This window comes from Rhinopithecus roxellana, chromosome 9, assembly GCF_007565055.1.
Source record: "Rhinopithecus roxellana isolate Shanxi Qingling chromosome 9, ASM756505v1, whole genome shotgun sequence".
Lineage (NCBI taxonomy): Eukaryota > Metazoa > Chordata > Mammalia > Primates > Cercopithecidae > Rhinopithecus > Rhinopithecus roxellana.
The window spans coordinates 8921076-8936262 of record NC_044557.1 but is presented as its reverse complement, the minus strand read 5'-3'; the positions used below and the strand labels follow the sequence as shown (position 1 = coordinate 8936262).

Below are 15187 nucleotides of genomic sequence, written 5' to 3'. Positions count from 1 at the left end.
TGTACCCTAGAACTTAAAGTATAATTTAAAAAAAGATAAAATAACATAAAAACAAAAAAAAACTGAGTTGTTTAATTCCACATATATGTGAATATTCCAGTCACCTACTACTATTTTCTAGTTTTGTTCCACCATGATTGGAAAAGATACTTTATATTATTTTAATTTTCTTAAATTTGTTAAGACTTGTTTGTGAACTAACTTGTGATCTCTCATGGATAATGTTCCATGTTTGTTGGTGGTTCCGTATATGTCTGTTAGGACCAATTGGTTTGTAGTGTTGGTCATGTCCTCTTGCTTTATTGATCTTTTGTTTCATTTTTCTATCCATTATCGAAAGTGGGGCATTGAAATCTCCTATTATTGTGTTGCTGTCTATTTCTCCCTTCAATTTTGTAAAAGTTTGCTTTATATATATGTGGATACATACATATATACATATGTATATATGCATACATATATATGTATCTATATATGTATACATACATGTATTTAAACTCTGATGTTAGGTGCATATATATTTATGAATAATATATATGATATATATAACATATTATATACTTTGTTATATATATATTATACTTTAAGTTCTAGGGTACATGTGCACAACGTGCCGGTTTGTTACATAGGTATACATGTGCCATGTTGGTTTGCTGCACCCATTTACCTAATTTACCATATACCTAATTACCATATACCTAATTTACATTAGGTGTATCTCCTAATGCTATCCCTCCCCTGCCGCCCTACCCCATGCCCATGACAGGCCCCCGTGTGTGATGTTCCCCACCCTGTGTCCAAGTGTTCTCATATATAATACATATATAACATATATAACACATATATAGTTATATAATACTGTTATATATATATGTGTATATATTAAACATTAAGTCCTGGTGAATTAACCATATTATCATTATATAGTAACTTTCTTTGTCTCTTGTGACAGTTTTGGAGTTAAACTCTATTTTGTCTGATATAAATATGGCCACTGTCTCCCTCTTTAGGTTCCCATTTGCATAGAATTTCTAACTTTTCACTTTCAACCTATGTCTCTCCTGAGATCTAAAATCAGTCTCTTGTAGATAGCATAGTTAGATCTTGTTTTTTTTTTTAAAAATCCATTGAGCCCATCTGTGTTTTTTCGTATGGAGTTAATCCATTTACACTTAAAAAGTTACTGATAGGGAAGGGCTTACTGTTGTCATTTAGTGAATTGTTTTCTATACGTCTTATAGCTTTCCCCTCCTGCTTTTCTCTCTTATAGCCTTCATTTGTGTCTCATTGATCTTTTTGTAGTGACCTGCTTTGATTCCCTTCTCCTTTCCATTTGTGTGTATTCTGTAGATATTTTCTTTGTGGGTTCTGTTGCAATTATATAAAACATCTTAAAGTTATAATATTCTATTTTAGATTGATAACAGTTTAACTTCAGTTGCACACAAAAGTTGTCACCCTTTACAGCTCCACCCTCCAACTATGTTATTGATGTCAGAAATTATATCTTTATATATTGCATACCTACTTTTGTCTTTTAAATTCTATATAAGTAAAAGTGGATTTATGCACCAAAATTACAATAATACAAGTTACTAATGTTTGTCTATTTATTTCCTTTATTGAAGAACTTTATTTTTTTCTTCCTTCCTTCCTTTCCTTTCTTCCTTCCTTCCTTTTTCCTTTTTTCTTTTTCTTTTTTGAGATAGGGTCTCACTCTGTTGCTCAGGCTGGAGTGCAGTGTACTAATCTCGGCTCACTGCAAGCCTCTGCATCCCGGGCTCAAACTTCATATTTTCATATGGCTTCATGTTGCTGTCTAGTGTCCTTTTATTTCAACTTTAAAGACTTCCTTAGCATTTCTTGTATTGTAAGTCGAGTGGTAGTGAGCTTACTCAGTTTGTTTATCTGGGAAAGTCTTAATTTCTTCTCCACTTTTGACAGTTTTGCCTGATGTAAAATTTTTGGTTGAGAGTTTTTTTTCTTTTAATATTTTGAGTGTATCATCCTGTTGCCTTTTAGCCAGAATGGTTTCTACTTAAATTTACTCATGATTTTGTAGAATCTCCTTCATATATGATGAGTTGCCTTTCTCTTGCTGCTTTCAAGATTGTCTCTTTGAAAGTCACCAGTTTGATTATAATGTGTCTAAGTATGAATTTCTTTTCATTTATTTTAGTTTTAGCTCATTGAACTTCTTGAATTTACATATGCATTTCACTCCTCCGATTTTAGAAGTTTTCGGCCATTATTTTTTCAAAAAACTCTGTGCCCCTTTATCTCTCTCTTTTCCTTTTTAAATTCCCATAATCCATATGTTGGCCTGTTTAATGGTGTCTCATCAGTTTCTTATACTCTCTTCACTTTTCTTCACCCTTTTATTTTGTTGCTCCTGTCTTGATGATTTCAAGTGACCTACCTTCAAGAAAGCTGATTCTTCTGCCTTGTTAATCTGATGTTAAACCCCATTAGTGAATTTTTCAGTTTAGTTATTATATTAAGAGCTTTAGAATTTCTGTTTGGTTTTTTCTTATAGTTCTGTCTTTTTCATTGTATTCATGCCTGAATTTACTGATTTCATTTAGTTGGTCTCTCTGTATTCTTTTTAGCTCATTTAATATTTTAAGATAGTTGTTTTAAATTTCTATTAGGAAGTGTAGAGATTTGTATTTCATTAGGGTTATTTCATGGAACCATTCATTTCTTGGATCGGGCCATGTTTTCCTCTTTTCTTTGTAGGATTTGTGATCTTTTGTTGAGATTTGAACATTTAGAAATACAACCATACTTCACAGTCATTATGAGTCATAGACTTTACTAGGGGAAAACTTGCATTGATCAGCCCTGGTGGAGGTTTGGGACCTCTCAAACCTTTTCTGGGCTTCCCTGGGCTTATGTATTTGATTTTAAGTATCTTAATTTCCTTAATTGCTTGCTCTTGTTTCTTATCCAGAGCCCACAATCTCTTGCTTGCCTTGTCTCTCTGCTGTACTGAAGAAGCTCTGCTGAAAAGACAGGCTGCAGGACTGACCTCTGTCTTTTAGCCTTCCACACTATCTGCCATTTCTGTCATGGCCCCAAGTTAGGGGAGAAAAAAACCAGTTTCTCAGGCAGTCTTCAGACAAGACAGAATTTTGGATGTATGGTCCACTCTTTTGTTTCTGTCCTGAGGGAGGTTCTGGAGTGTGGGTGGTTTCCTTCCTGTTGTACTGCACTATGCCAGGTAGGGGTAGGGCATGGGCATGTAAAATAGCTTGAACTTTTTTGCCCTTTTTGGATGAAGTCCTTTCTTGGTTATGCATTGGCCTGGGTGCTGCATTTCTCAAGTGGTTTCTAAAGTTTTCAAAGAAGAGTATTCTAGTTCTTATGTTATTGTTAACTTAGTGTCTCCATGTGTAAACTGGAGCCTGGAGCTTCCTTATCTGCCATCTTCTTGACATCTCTCCCATCTTTGTTGATGTTTAAATCTGTATGTATATTGTTAAATGTGGATAATTATATACAGCAAATTTTATTGTTGGATATAGAAGCCAGATACATTATTTTATTATTTCTAATATTAATATGCATATATTTAACTTTTTCTTTTACTGAGTAAATTATAGACATTTTTCATATTATATTTATCTCAGCTTTCCTTGATGACCCAACTATTTCTTAATGAACATGTCAACATATTTTCATTATATGTTTCTTCTCTTTTCCTTAGTTCTCTATATTGATTATTATAAATATCATAACTCATAATTTTCTTTTATTGCATAGAAAGTCCTGCTTTTCTTTTCTTTTCTTTTTTTTTTTTTTGAGACGGAGTCTCGCTCTGTCGCCCAGGCTGCAGTGCAGTGGCGCGATCTCGGCTCACTGCAAGCTCCGCCTCCCGGGTTCACGCCATTCTCCTGCCTCAGCCTCCCGAGTAGCTGGGACTACAGGCGCCGCCACCGCGCCCGGCTAATTTTTTGTATTTTTTAGTAGAGACGGGGTTTCACTGTGTTAGCCAGGATGGTCTCGATCTCCTGACCTCGTGATTCGCCCGTCTCGGCCTCTCAAAGTGCTGGGATTACAGGCTTGAGCCACCGCGCCCGGCCCGAAAGTCCTGCTTTTCTAACTGTTCTGTTTGGTGGATAAAGGGATAACAATGTTATCCATTAATTTGTACCAGGCATGAACAGTATATTTTTTGTTAATGAATGCTAATGGTTTTGTTTCTCATTATTTATATTATTAATAGTGCATTTATGCAGAGACAAGGAGGTTCAAAAGAAAATAGTCTTATTACGTGTCAGAGGAAGGAGCTGAGCTCTAATCCTGGATCTGTGCATCAACTTTCTTATCTGTAGAAAGGATTTTTTTTTTCACTTAGCAAATTTTTGCGAATAAAATAAATGCATATGAAAATATTTTGAAACATAATACACTATACAAAGATTATTTTTTGTTTTCTTATCATTTTTTAATGGATATGCTACATCATGTATTTTTCTTGGATTGAAACCTATAGCGTTATCTTTGATTTTATTGAAAGTATTCTGTGATTTTCACTTTTTATCTATATTCTGAATATGTAAACCATTGGAGCACAACTATGGCTCCTTTTAATTGTAAATTAATTTTTACAATCAATTTTTACTGGCTGGGTGCAGTGGCTCACGCCTGAAATCCCAGCACTTTGGAAGGTCGAGGCGGGCGGACTGCTTGAGCCCAGGAGTTCGAGACCAGCCTGGGCAACATAGCCAAACCTCATCTCTACAAAAAATACAAAAATTCTCCTGGCATGGTGGCACATGCCTGTAGTACCAGCTACTCAGGAAGCTGAAGTAGGAGGATCACTGGACCCTGGGAGGCAGAGGTTGCAGTGAGCCAAGATTGTGTCATTGCACTCCAGCCTGGGTGACAGAGGGAAATCCTGTCTCAAAACAAAAACCAAAAAAAAAAAAAAAAAAATACTGCATCTTAATTTATACTCTTGGTATAAATCAGAGTTATAGTGTAGATCTAATTATACTTTTTGATTCGTTATAGACTGACACCTTTTTCCTGGAGGCTGTGCACCTTGGAGATTTGTGTAAGATTGTGATAGGCCATGATGGACTTGGCCCAGGTAAGGCTCTTCCACAGAGAGTTCATGAAGGTTTGATTTCACTCTATTTTTGTGAAACTCTGTTCAAATCTAGAAAATACTGTGGAAAATTGGTAGAAAATGGATCTCTATGTATTGACTATGTGAAATCAAAATATTGTCTCCAAATACCGTTTAAAATTTAACTAGATGTATTTTTCTTCAAAATGACATAGGGGATAATCTAGGATGGGCCTAAATGCTAGAAAGAATAATTTTAAAAATTAGAGGAGACTGGGGATTTATATGTTGTGACATGTGGCGGCATTCCAGCATGCTAGTGGTGGAGGCAGCAGTCATATCTCCTGATGGTGATATTCCTTGAAGGCTACTGATTGTCCAATAGTGGCATGTTAAGGAGACTGTCATGGCAGTGAGGTCTCAGCTGTTTTCGGCTGCCATTTTATTCATGCTTTTCCTCAGTCTTCTCATCAACTCTGTGAGATGACTCACATCTTCCCAATAGATTTATTTTCTGCTACTGTATAAAACAATTATAAGATAAACAAAATCCATTTAACAAAAGACAGACTACTAAAGGGCACATAACAAAGCAAAAAAAGAAAAAGGAAAAAAAACCCCAAATGCATCAAACAAGGTGATAAACTTTCTTACTAAAATGTGTCAAATTATAATTTTCAAAGTAAGAACAAGAGTGTTATACAAATACAGAATAGTCAATGTGTTTAGATAATTAATGAAGGAATTAGGAGGCTTACAAAGCTGGTTGAAGGGAGGTTACAAGAAACTAAAAAATATGTACATATAATCCATGAAAAAAATAATTATGAATAAGATTAATAAAAAATATGACCAATGTTCTATAGACAATACAAATATGCTTTTGAGGTTGTCTTCTCTCTCAGACAAAATATATCTATATTTTGAACAGATGTAAGTTATTTGCATATTATTTTTTGTCAGTTGATAGCTAATTTTACAGATCCTAGACCTGAATCCATAGTAGATATTAAGTCAAATAATGTTACACTCCCACAGTGAGTCAAATGATTCTCAGACAAGCTTGTTGGTATTCTACTACAATATTGAAAGGACATGTGTCATCTTTTAGCCTTATTTCTGAGTTTCTGTTAATTTTTCTAAACAGAAATAAAGGCAAAAATTTTCAACCTAAAAAATCTCAATGTCCAATTATATGCTCTATGAAAGAGACACTTGAAATAAATGACCCAGTAATATTAAAAATAAAAGTTTAGGCAATGATGTATCAGAAATATGTAAATAAAAGAAACAATCTTAGTTATAACCTTATTGTAAGATAAAGTAAAATTCAAGACAACAAGCATGAAAAGTTACAAGAAGGGTAATTGTTTGATAAAGTTTATAATTCACAATGAGATTATAAGAGTCATGAGCCTTTATTCCATAGATAATACTGCAAATAAATAAAGTAAAATACTCTTAGATAGTCAAGAAGAAATGAAAAGAAGATAGGATAGAATTTTATCATATGTCTCAGATTTTGGTAGGTTAGTTGGATACTTAAGTTACTCTCCTCAGATGCTTGTACTGTCTGGATAGGGAAACACTTTCATTTCAAAACTTCATGAAACATTTTTATAATTTGACTCAGATATTAGGCCAAAAAGAAAATCTCACTAAATTTCTCCAAGCCACATTCTCTGCTACAATTTAGTAAAACAAAAATTTAATTAAAAGGGTGAAAGTAAAAAAAAAATTAGTCATTTAAGGTGTTTCAGTCCTCTTCATGACTTTGGGCCAAAGCGAAAATCAGAACTATAAGGACAGTCTAACAGAATGTTATGATGGTGTTTTTTTCTGTCTCATTTTCTGCTGAGGTCTCAAAAGACGAGAATAAAATAATAGAAGCAAGATCTCACCATCTGTCTTACTTAGTTTGAGGCTGCTGTAACAAAATACCTTAGACTGGGCAATTTATAAAGAACACAAATTTATTCTTACACTTCTGGAGGCTGAGAAGTCTAAGATCAAACTGCTGGCATTTGTTGTCTTGGGAGGGGCTTCTAGCTTTGTCCTCCCATGGTGGAAGGGCAAAAAGGCTTAGCTAGTTCCCTGAAGTCCTTTTATGAGGGCACTAATCCCACTCATGAGGGCCCTCATGAATTAATCACATCCTACGGGCTCCACCTCTTAATGTTATCACATTGGATCTTAGGTTCCAATAGATGAATTTTATGGGGACACATGTATTTAGACCCATCCCAGCACCATCCTAAATGTAGGCACAAGGCTACATATTCAGGACTTAGGAAGGAAGGGACAGACAACAAGTTATGGGTTCACCACTGAGTATGAAAGCTGTAAGTTTTGATACCAACTGCCAGTAATAGGAGGGGGGAGAAGGGGTTTTTCCGTTGTGAAGAAACCACTTGAAGAACGTGTGCCATCTAGAATTTGTTACATGACCCCCACTTCAATAAAAATCTGCAGGCTTTCTCAGTTGCCTTTGGCCACAAAGAAAGGGCAGTCTGGAGAACAGTCGGAGTGGAATTGTAGGCAGATAATCTGAGAAGATAGTAAGGTAAATGATTCCTGCTCTAAATACCTACTCACCAACATACATATGTAAACAATGCTGGTTAATAAGACTTTTCTAGATTCTTACCTCTCCCTAATCCGTGCAGGAACAGCCCAGCTTTCTTCAGGAACCCATCTTTTCTAGTTTTCTAAATCCAGTTCTGGTTCTTTCTTATGGGAAAAACATGACAAAAATGTAGACAATATATTTTTACATTAATAATTTAAAAACTAACTTATTAACTTACAAAGTATTGTTAAAATTAATGTATCATTACCTCTAAGAGTTTTCTTTACAGCCTCCCCAGAAGTTCTTAAAACTCAGTTTAGAATTCTGGGAACATTTTATTTTTCCTTAAAGGAAACAAGTAATTCTTTTTTGGGAGATAGCATTTAAAAATGAAATTAAATAACATTTTGGAGATTTTGTTCCAGGTAAAGGAAACAGCATATGTAAGGGTATAGAATTATGCATATGAATCATCTATGGCAGTGGTTTTCAAAGTGTGGTTCCTGGGCCATCAGCATTGCTTGTGAAAATTGTTGAAGATTCAATGCTTGGGATCTTATCTAGGATGACCAGCCATCTTGGTTTGCCTGTGGCTATTCTGGTTTACCTATGGCTGTCCTGGTTTTAGCACTGAAAATCCTGCATCCTGGGAAACCCCTCTGTCCTGGGTAAACTGGGACATTTGATCACTGTAGGCTGCCTGTGCTGGGCCTACTGAATTAGAAACTGTAGAACTCAGTAGTCTGTGCTTTTGTAATCCCTCCTGGTGATTCAGATGCATGCTAAGTTTGGGAACCACTGGTCTAGGGAACTGTGAGGAGTTTAACACTACTCATAATGGGAGTATGTGATGAGGGATGAAGCTGAAGAGTAAGCTGAAGGGTCGGGTCTTGTATGCTGTGTTAAAAAGTTTTATTTGGCTGAGAACAGTGGCTTATGCCTATAATTCCAGCATGTTGCGAGGCTGAGGTGTAAGGATCGCTTGAGGCCAGGAGTTCAAGACCAGCCTGGGCAACATATGAGACCCCATCTCTACAAAAATATTTAAAAATTAGCTGGGCATGGTGGTACACACCTGGAATCCCAGCTACTTGAGAGGCTGAGGCTGGAAGATTGCTTGAGTTCAGGAGTTCAAGGCTACAGTGAACTGTGATTGCACTACTGCACTCCAGCCTGGGTGACAGAGTGAGCCTCTGTCTCTAAACATATACAAATAAAAAATAAAAGAAAAAAATAAATTTTATCCTATAGCTGATGAGTATACACTCACCAACTCAATAATTTTAATTAGAGTAGTATGTATTTTCAGCTGGATCTTTGCATAGACAAAACCACTCTGACTAATTAAAATATTTTATGTGTAAGTAAAAATGATTTTAACTAACTCTAGTTTACAAATTAATATGAAATTAAACATTTAAAAAGAAATTTCTACCTTTATGTATACCAGCTGAGTCTATGTGCTTGGACAGAATTTCTGAATGCTTACTCATTTTTAGTCTATCAAAACATATATATTTTATGCAGACTTTGTTTAAATTTGAACTTTAAAAACTTCCTGGAAATAGAAAGTGTTGGTAACTCATCAAGTATATATTATTTGGAACATGTTAGGTTTGTGATTATGAATGCAGTTTATGAAATTAAAAGCAGCTACAGAATTGTTCTATTTTCAATTGTTTGGAAAAGCACACTGAAATAGATATCATAAGGTATGAAGCCTTAAAATAATGCTTTGCTTTTGTTATATGTACAAGAAATACATTTCTTACAGTTTACTTCTGTTATACTTTGCTTTATTTGAAGTACTAAAGCTTTGTATTGTGCAAGGCCTTTATGTATATTTGGAAGTTAGAACTTGTTTCTCAAAACTTGAAATAATATTGGACCATATTTATTCATGTTACATTTTCATTCTTTAATTTGTGTTTAGGAAATGGCTGGTTTCTTGATGATGTTGTTATCAAGGATCCCACAACAAATTACGAATATGTGTTCTTCTGTCACAGGTTTGTAGGTGTACTTTTACATTGAAAAAATCCATTCCAAGTTTATGCATTGAGAACTGGGTAGCTTATTTAGTTGTTCCTAGTCACTGAGGCTTTGTTGGTTAACTTTTGTGAATATTAACCTTAGCGGCTCTTTATGCTATTGAGAAAGACGTTTATTATATTTATCATCATTCCCAATGATACAAATTTAATATTTAATGGTAAATTAAGATAGATTTTTAAAAATATGACTTCTCTGTTCATATCAGAAAGAAAAATGAAAGTCTCTGACAAGAAAACGTATTCCCTTTGGACTAGGTCCGAAATTCGGTTCAAAAATAATAAATGTACACAGTGTTTCACGTAGCTTTTTATACAAAGATGGTAGTGCTTACTCACTGTCAATGGACCTTGATTTTTGAGTTATTTTCCCAGCAGTGGTGATAAGTTTGCTTTGGTGATAGATTTGCTTTTTTTTTTGACATTGTCCTGCCTCTTTTCCTATGGAACCCATAATAACCATTTATGAAATAACTGATTAGAGTTTAAACTATAGTTAGTGACCAAAGGACAGGATAAATTGATCCAGTGAATGTGACATCTATGATTTTGACAGCAGGCCGATTGAGTAACTCACCTGTGTATTAGGCAAAAACATATTTTAGCCTTTCCAGATAGTAACTGCTTCTTCTACCACCCTTGCAGTCTTGTAGTCATTTTAGGATTTTCTTTCCCATTCTGTACTGCTCTGCCTTTGAGAGCCAGATGGTCACGTCTTTTTCAATTCCTGCTATCTTGTATTTCTGACTTGGGAAGATAATTGCCAATGGTTAACGTAAATACAAAATCTGAAAATAATCGATGCACTTTTCTTTTCACAGATGGCTAGATCAGGGGGAAGATGATTGTAAAATTGTCAGAGAACTGTATGCCAGGGATAACAGTATCTTCTCTGCAAGTAGGTATCATGTATACACATTTCCTGGAAAGCTATGTTTTATGATGACTGGAGAAAGCATGACACTCTGAAATTAATGACCTTCTCTTTCCTTTATCTTCTCAGGGCAGAAGCTGGAACTTAAGAGAAAAGAAACAGTAAGAGTTTTTGGGGGCTTTAAGATTATTTCATAAAAACAATGTTCAAATGACTATTTGATGTGTTAAAACAAAACAGCCTATAGTGTCTAGTAAGTACTGTTTCTTAGCAATTTCTTCTCTTTGTTTCTTCTCATACTGGTGTTTTTGTTTTGTTTTGTTTTTCTTTTTAGTGGACTGCAGAAAGCTGGAAGTTTACAAAAGGAAATACTCTTCAGTTCTATAACAAGCTGACTGGAGGGTTTGTCCGTTTGCATCCAGATGGCACAGTTGATGCCATTGGAGAGAAGACAGACAAATATGGTAAAACCATCATACAAAGCTTGTAGTGCTGGACAGTTCTGGGAGTTAAAGGAATGTAGATTTCTAGACATTGTTTAATTTATAGTATTGTTCTTTTTACAGATAGCTTTACACAAGTGTTAGGCCATTTAAATAATTTACTCTCTGCATTAATAAAAATGATAAATAGATGACAGGCTTTAAATCTGGGCATTGTGAAAAATATGTATATTTGGCATTAATTAATTGAAGAATAAAATGTAGGCAGTTATCAAAACACCATGTTAAATAATTTGAGGGCCAGAGGAAATAATTAAAATAGTATTCTAAATTTCAGACATTCATAATCTAATTAAGAAGACAAATACAACAATTCTAATAATTGTTATTTGTAGCTAGTGTCCTAATAAATGTACAAAGGAAAACAAGGCAAGGAAAAACTAGGTTTGATGTTTAATATCTGCATGTCATGAAGCTATAACCATGAGAATTAACAAAAGAGTAAACTGATGATGGTAGATGTTTGACTATAAACCCAAACCTCCAACTCTTTTTGAATTTGGACCTTTATTATTTAAACAATATTTGCCTGCTACACCTGTGAATTTAACTGTACTTTACTATGCTGGAAACTGTGCCGTTCAGTCTCGAGGATGTGCTGGAGCTACTAACCTACAGCATGTCTCAAAATGTAACCCCTTCTGCCTCATATTTGAGATCCTAGGGAACAACCAGTTTTCTCCTGTATGAAAATAAGCATCTGTCTAAAAATACTTCCTAGGAGCTTCTGTTTCCAAAATTATTCTTTAGACATTTTCCTTACCTTGGCAAAAATTGGTTCCCACTTGAGATTACTTATCCACTTATATCAGTCAAAGTGGCCCTTCATCCTATTCCCTGGGTTCTCTGCTGCCACTGTTGTTATTCTTTTTCTTTATTAGTATCCTATATTTGCAGATATGGCCACAAAAATATCTACCATTGTTAAATCAGAAACTGTGAAGGATCTAAATTGTACCTCATTTGTAGGAAGCCACTGGGTCAGAGACCAAGACCATTTATTTCTCACATCAAGTGCACCAGCCAGAGCAGTTTCTTGTGTTGGGTTCCCTGAACTCCAGTCCTGCAGTATCACAATGTGAGGTCCCAATGGTACCAGCACAAGCAGTCGGGTACATTAAAAGAGAGAAATTTGCATATTAGGAAACTATGATCTTCTATTTTCTATTTTTATTTTTTGTACATATATATATATATATATATATTTTTTTTTTTTTTTTTAAATCAACTTTTAAGTTCCAGGGTGTATGTGCAGGTTTGTTACACAGGTAAACTTGTGGCCATGGTGGTTTGCTGTACAGATCAACCCTTTACCTAGTTATTAAGCCCAGCATCCATTAGCTATTCTTCCTGATGCTCTCCCTCACCTGGACCCCCAATCTCCGATGTGTCCATTTGTTCTCATCATTCAGCTCCCACTTATAAGTGAGAACATGCAGTGTTTGGTTTTCTGTTCCTGGATTAGATTGCTGAGGATAATGGCTTCTAGCTCCATCCATGTCCGTGCACAAGACATGATCTCATTTCTTTTTATGCTGCATAGTATTCCATGGTAGTTACGTACCACATTTTCTTTATCCAGTCTGTCATTGATGGGCATTTGGGTTGATTCCATGTCTTTGTTATTGTGAATAGTGCTGCAGTGAACGTACATAGGCATGTATCTTCATCATAGCATGATTTATATTACTTTGGATATATACCCAGTAATGGGATTGCTGGGCCAAATGGTGTTTCAGCTTCTAGATCTTTGAGGAATTACCATACTGTCTTCCACATGGTTGAACTAACTTACATTCCCACCAGCAGTGTAAAAGCATTCCTTTTTCTCTGAAATCTCACCAGCATCTGTTGTTTCTTGACTTTTATTCTCCTTCTTAAAAATTTAATTTTTTGTTTGTTTGTTTTTTACTCTGAGTTCTGGGATACATGTGCAGAATGTGCAGGTTTGTTACATAGGTATACGTGTGCCTTGGTGGTTTGCTGCACCTATCAACCCATCACCTAGGTTATTAGTGGGAACGTAAATTAGTTCAACCATTGTGGAAATCAGTATGGCAATTCCTCAAGGATCTAGAACCAGAAATACCATTTGACCCAGCAATCCCATTACCAAGTATATACCCACAGGAATATAAATCATTCGATTATAAAGATACATGCACACGTATGTTTTCTTTTTGCTTTCCATTTGCTTGGTAAATATTTCTCCATGACATTATTTTGAGTCTGTGTGTGTCTTTGCACATGAGATGGGTCTCCTGAATACAGCACACTGATGGATCCTGACTCTTTATCCAGTTTGCCAGTCTGAGACTTTTAATTGGGGCATTTAGCCCATTTACATTTAAGTTAATATTGTTATGTGTGAATTTGATTCTGTCATTATGATGCTAGCTGCTTATTTTGCCCATTAGTTGATGCAGTTTTTTCATAGTGTCGATGGTCTTTAGAATGTGGTATGTTTTTGCAGTGACTTGTACCAGTTTTTCCTTTCCATTTTTAGTGCTTCCTTCAGGAGCTCTGGTAAAGCAGACCTGGTGGTGACAAAATCTCTCTGCATATGCTTGTCGTAAAGGATTTTATTTCTCCTTCACTTACGAAGCTCAGTTTGGCTGGATATGAAATTCTGGGTTGAAAATTCTTTTCTTTAAAAATGTTGTATATTGGCCCCCACTCTCTTCTGGCTTATAGGATTTCTGCAGAGAGATCTGCTGTTAGTCTGATAGACTTCTGTTTGTGGGTAACCCAACCTTTCTCGGTGGCTGCCCTTAACATTTTTTCCTTCATTTCAGCCTTGGTGAATCTGACAATTATGTGTCTTGGGGTTGATCTTCTCGAGGAGTATCTTTGTGGTGTTCTCTGTATTTCCTGAATTTGAATGTTGGCTTGTCTTGCTAGGTTGGGGAAGTTCTCCTGCATAATATCCTGAAGAGTGTTTTCCAACTTGGTTTCATTCTCCCTGTCACTTTCAGATACACCAATCAAAAGTAGGTTTAGTCTTTTCACACAGTCCCATATTCCTTGGAGGCTTTGTTCATTCTTTTTTTGCTAATCTTGTCTTCATACTTTATTTCATTAAGTTGATCTTCAATCTCTGATATCCTTTCTTCTGCTTGATCGATTTGGCTGTTGATACTTGTGTATGCTTCACGAAGTTCTTGTGCTGTTTTTCAGCTCCATCAGGTCATTTATGTTCTTCTCTAAACTGGTTTTTCTAGTTAGCAATTCCTCTAACCTTTTTTTCAAGGTTCTTAGCTTTTTTGCATTGGGTTAGAACATGTCCCTTTAGCTTGGAGGAGTTTGTTATTACCCACATTCTGGAGCCTACTTCTGTCAAATTGTCAGACTCATTCTCTGTCCAGTTTTGTTCCCTTGCTGGTGAGGAGTTGTGATCCTATGGAGGAGAAGAGGCATTCTGGTTTTTGGAATTTTCAGTCTTTTTTGCAATCATTTTTCATCATCTTTGTGGAGTTTTCTACCTTTGGTCTTTGATGTTGGCGACCTTCAGATGGCGTTTCTGTGTGGATGTCCTTTTTGTTGATGTTGATGCTATTCCTTTATGTTCGTTAGTTTTCCTTCTAACAGTTAGGCCCCTCAGCTGCAGGTCTGTTGGAGTTTGCTGGAGGTCCACTCCACACCCTGTTTGCCTGGGTATCACCAGCAGAGGCTGGAGAACAGCAAATATTGCTGCCTGTTCCTTCCTCTGGAAGCTTCATCCCAGAGGGGTGCCCACCAAATGCCAGCTGGAGCTCTCCTGTATGAGGTGTCTGTTGACCCCTGCTGGGAGGTGTCTCTCAGTCAGGAGGCACAGGGGTCAGGGACCCACTTGAGGAGGCAGTTTGTCCCTTAGCAGAGCTCGAGCACTGTGCTGGGAGATCTGCTGCTATCTTCAGAGCTAGCAGGCAGGAATGTTTAAGTCTGCTGAAGCTGTGCCCATAGCTGCCCCTTCCCCCATGTGCTCTCTCCCAGGGAGATGGGAGTTTTATCTGTAAGCCCCTGACTGGGGTTGCTGCCCTTCTTTCAGAGATGATCTGCCCAAAGAGGAGTAATCTAGAGAGGCAGTCTGGCCACAGCAGCTTAGCTGAGCTGCGGTGGGCTCTGCCCAGTTCA

The 15187-nt window shown here is 36.2% G+C and overlaps 1 protein-coding gene across 1 annotated transcript in view; it reads left to right on the top strand.

Moving 5' to 3' along the window:
* Nucleotides 1-15187, top strand: part of LOC115899717 — a 96865-nt gene that overhangs the window by 15027 nt on the left and 66651 nt on the right. The window contains 6 exon segments of the mRNA XM_030938143.1: nt 5020-5098; nt 9580-9655; nt 10519-10630; nt 10633-10674; nt 10676-10732; nt 10906-11035. Coding sequence (XP_030794003.1) covers nt 5020-5098; nt 9580-9655; nt 10519-10630; nt 10633-10674; nt 10676-10732; nt 10906-11035 — 496 coding nt within the window.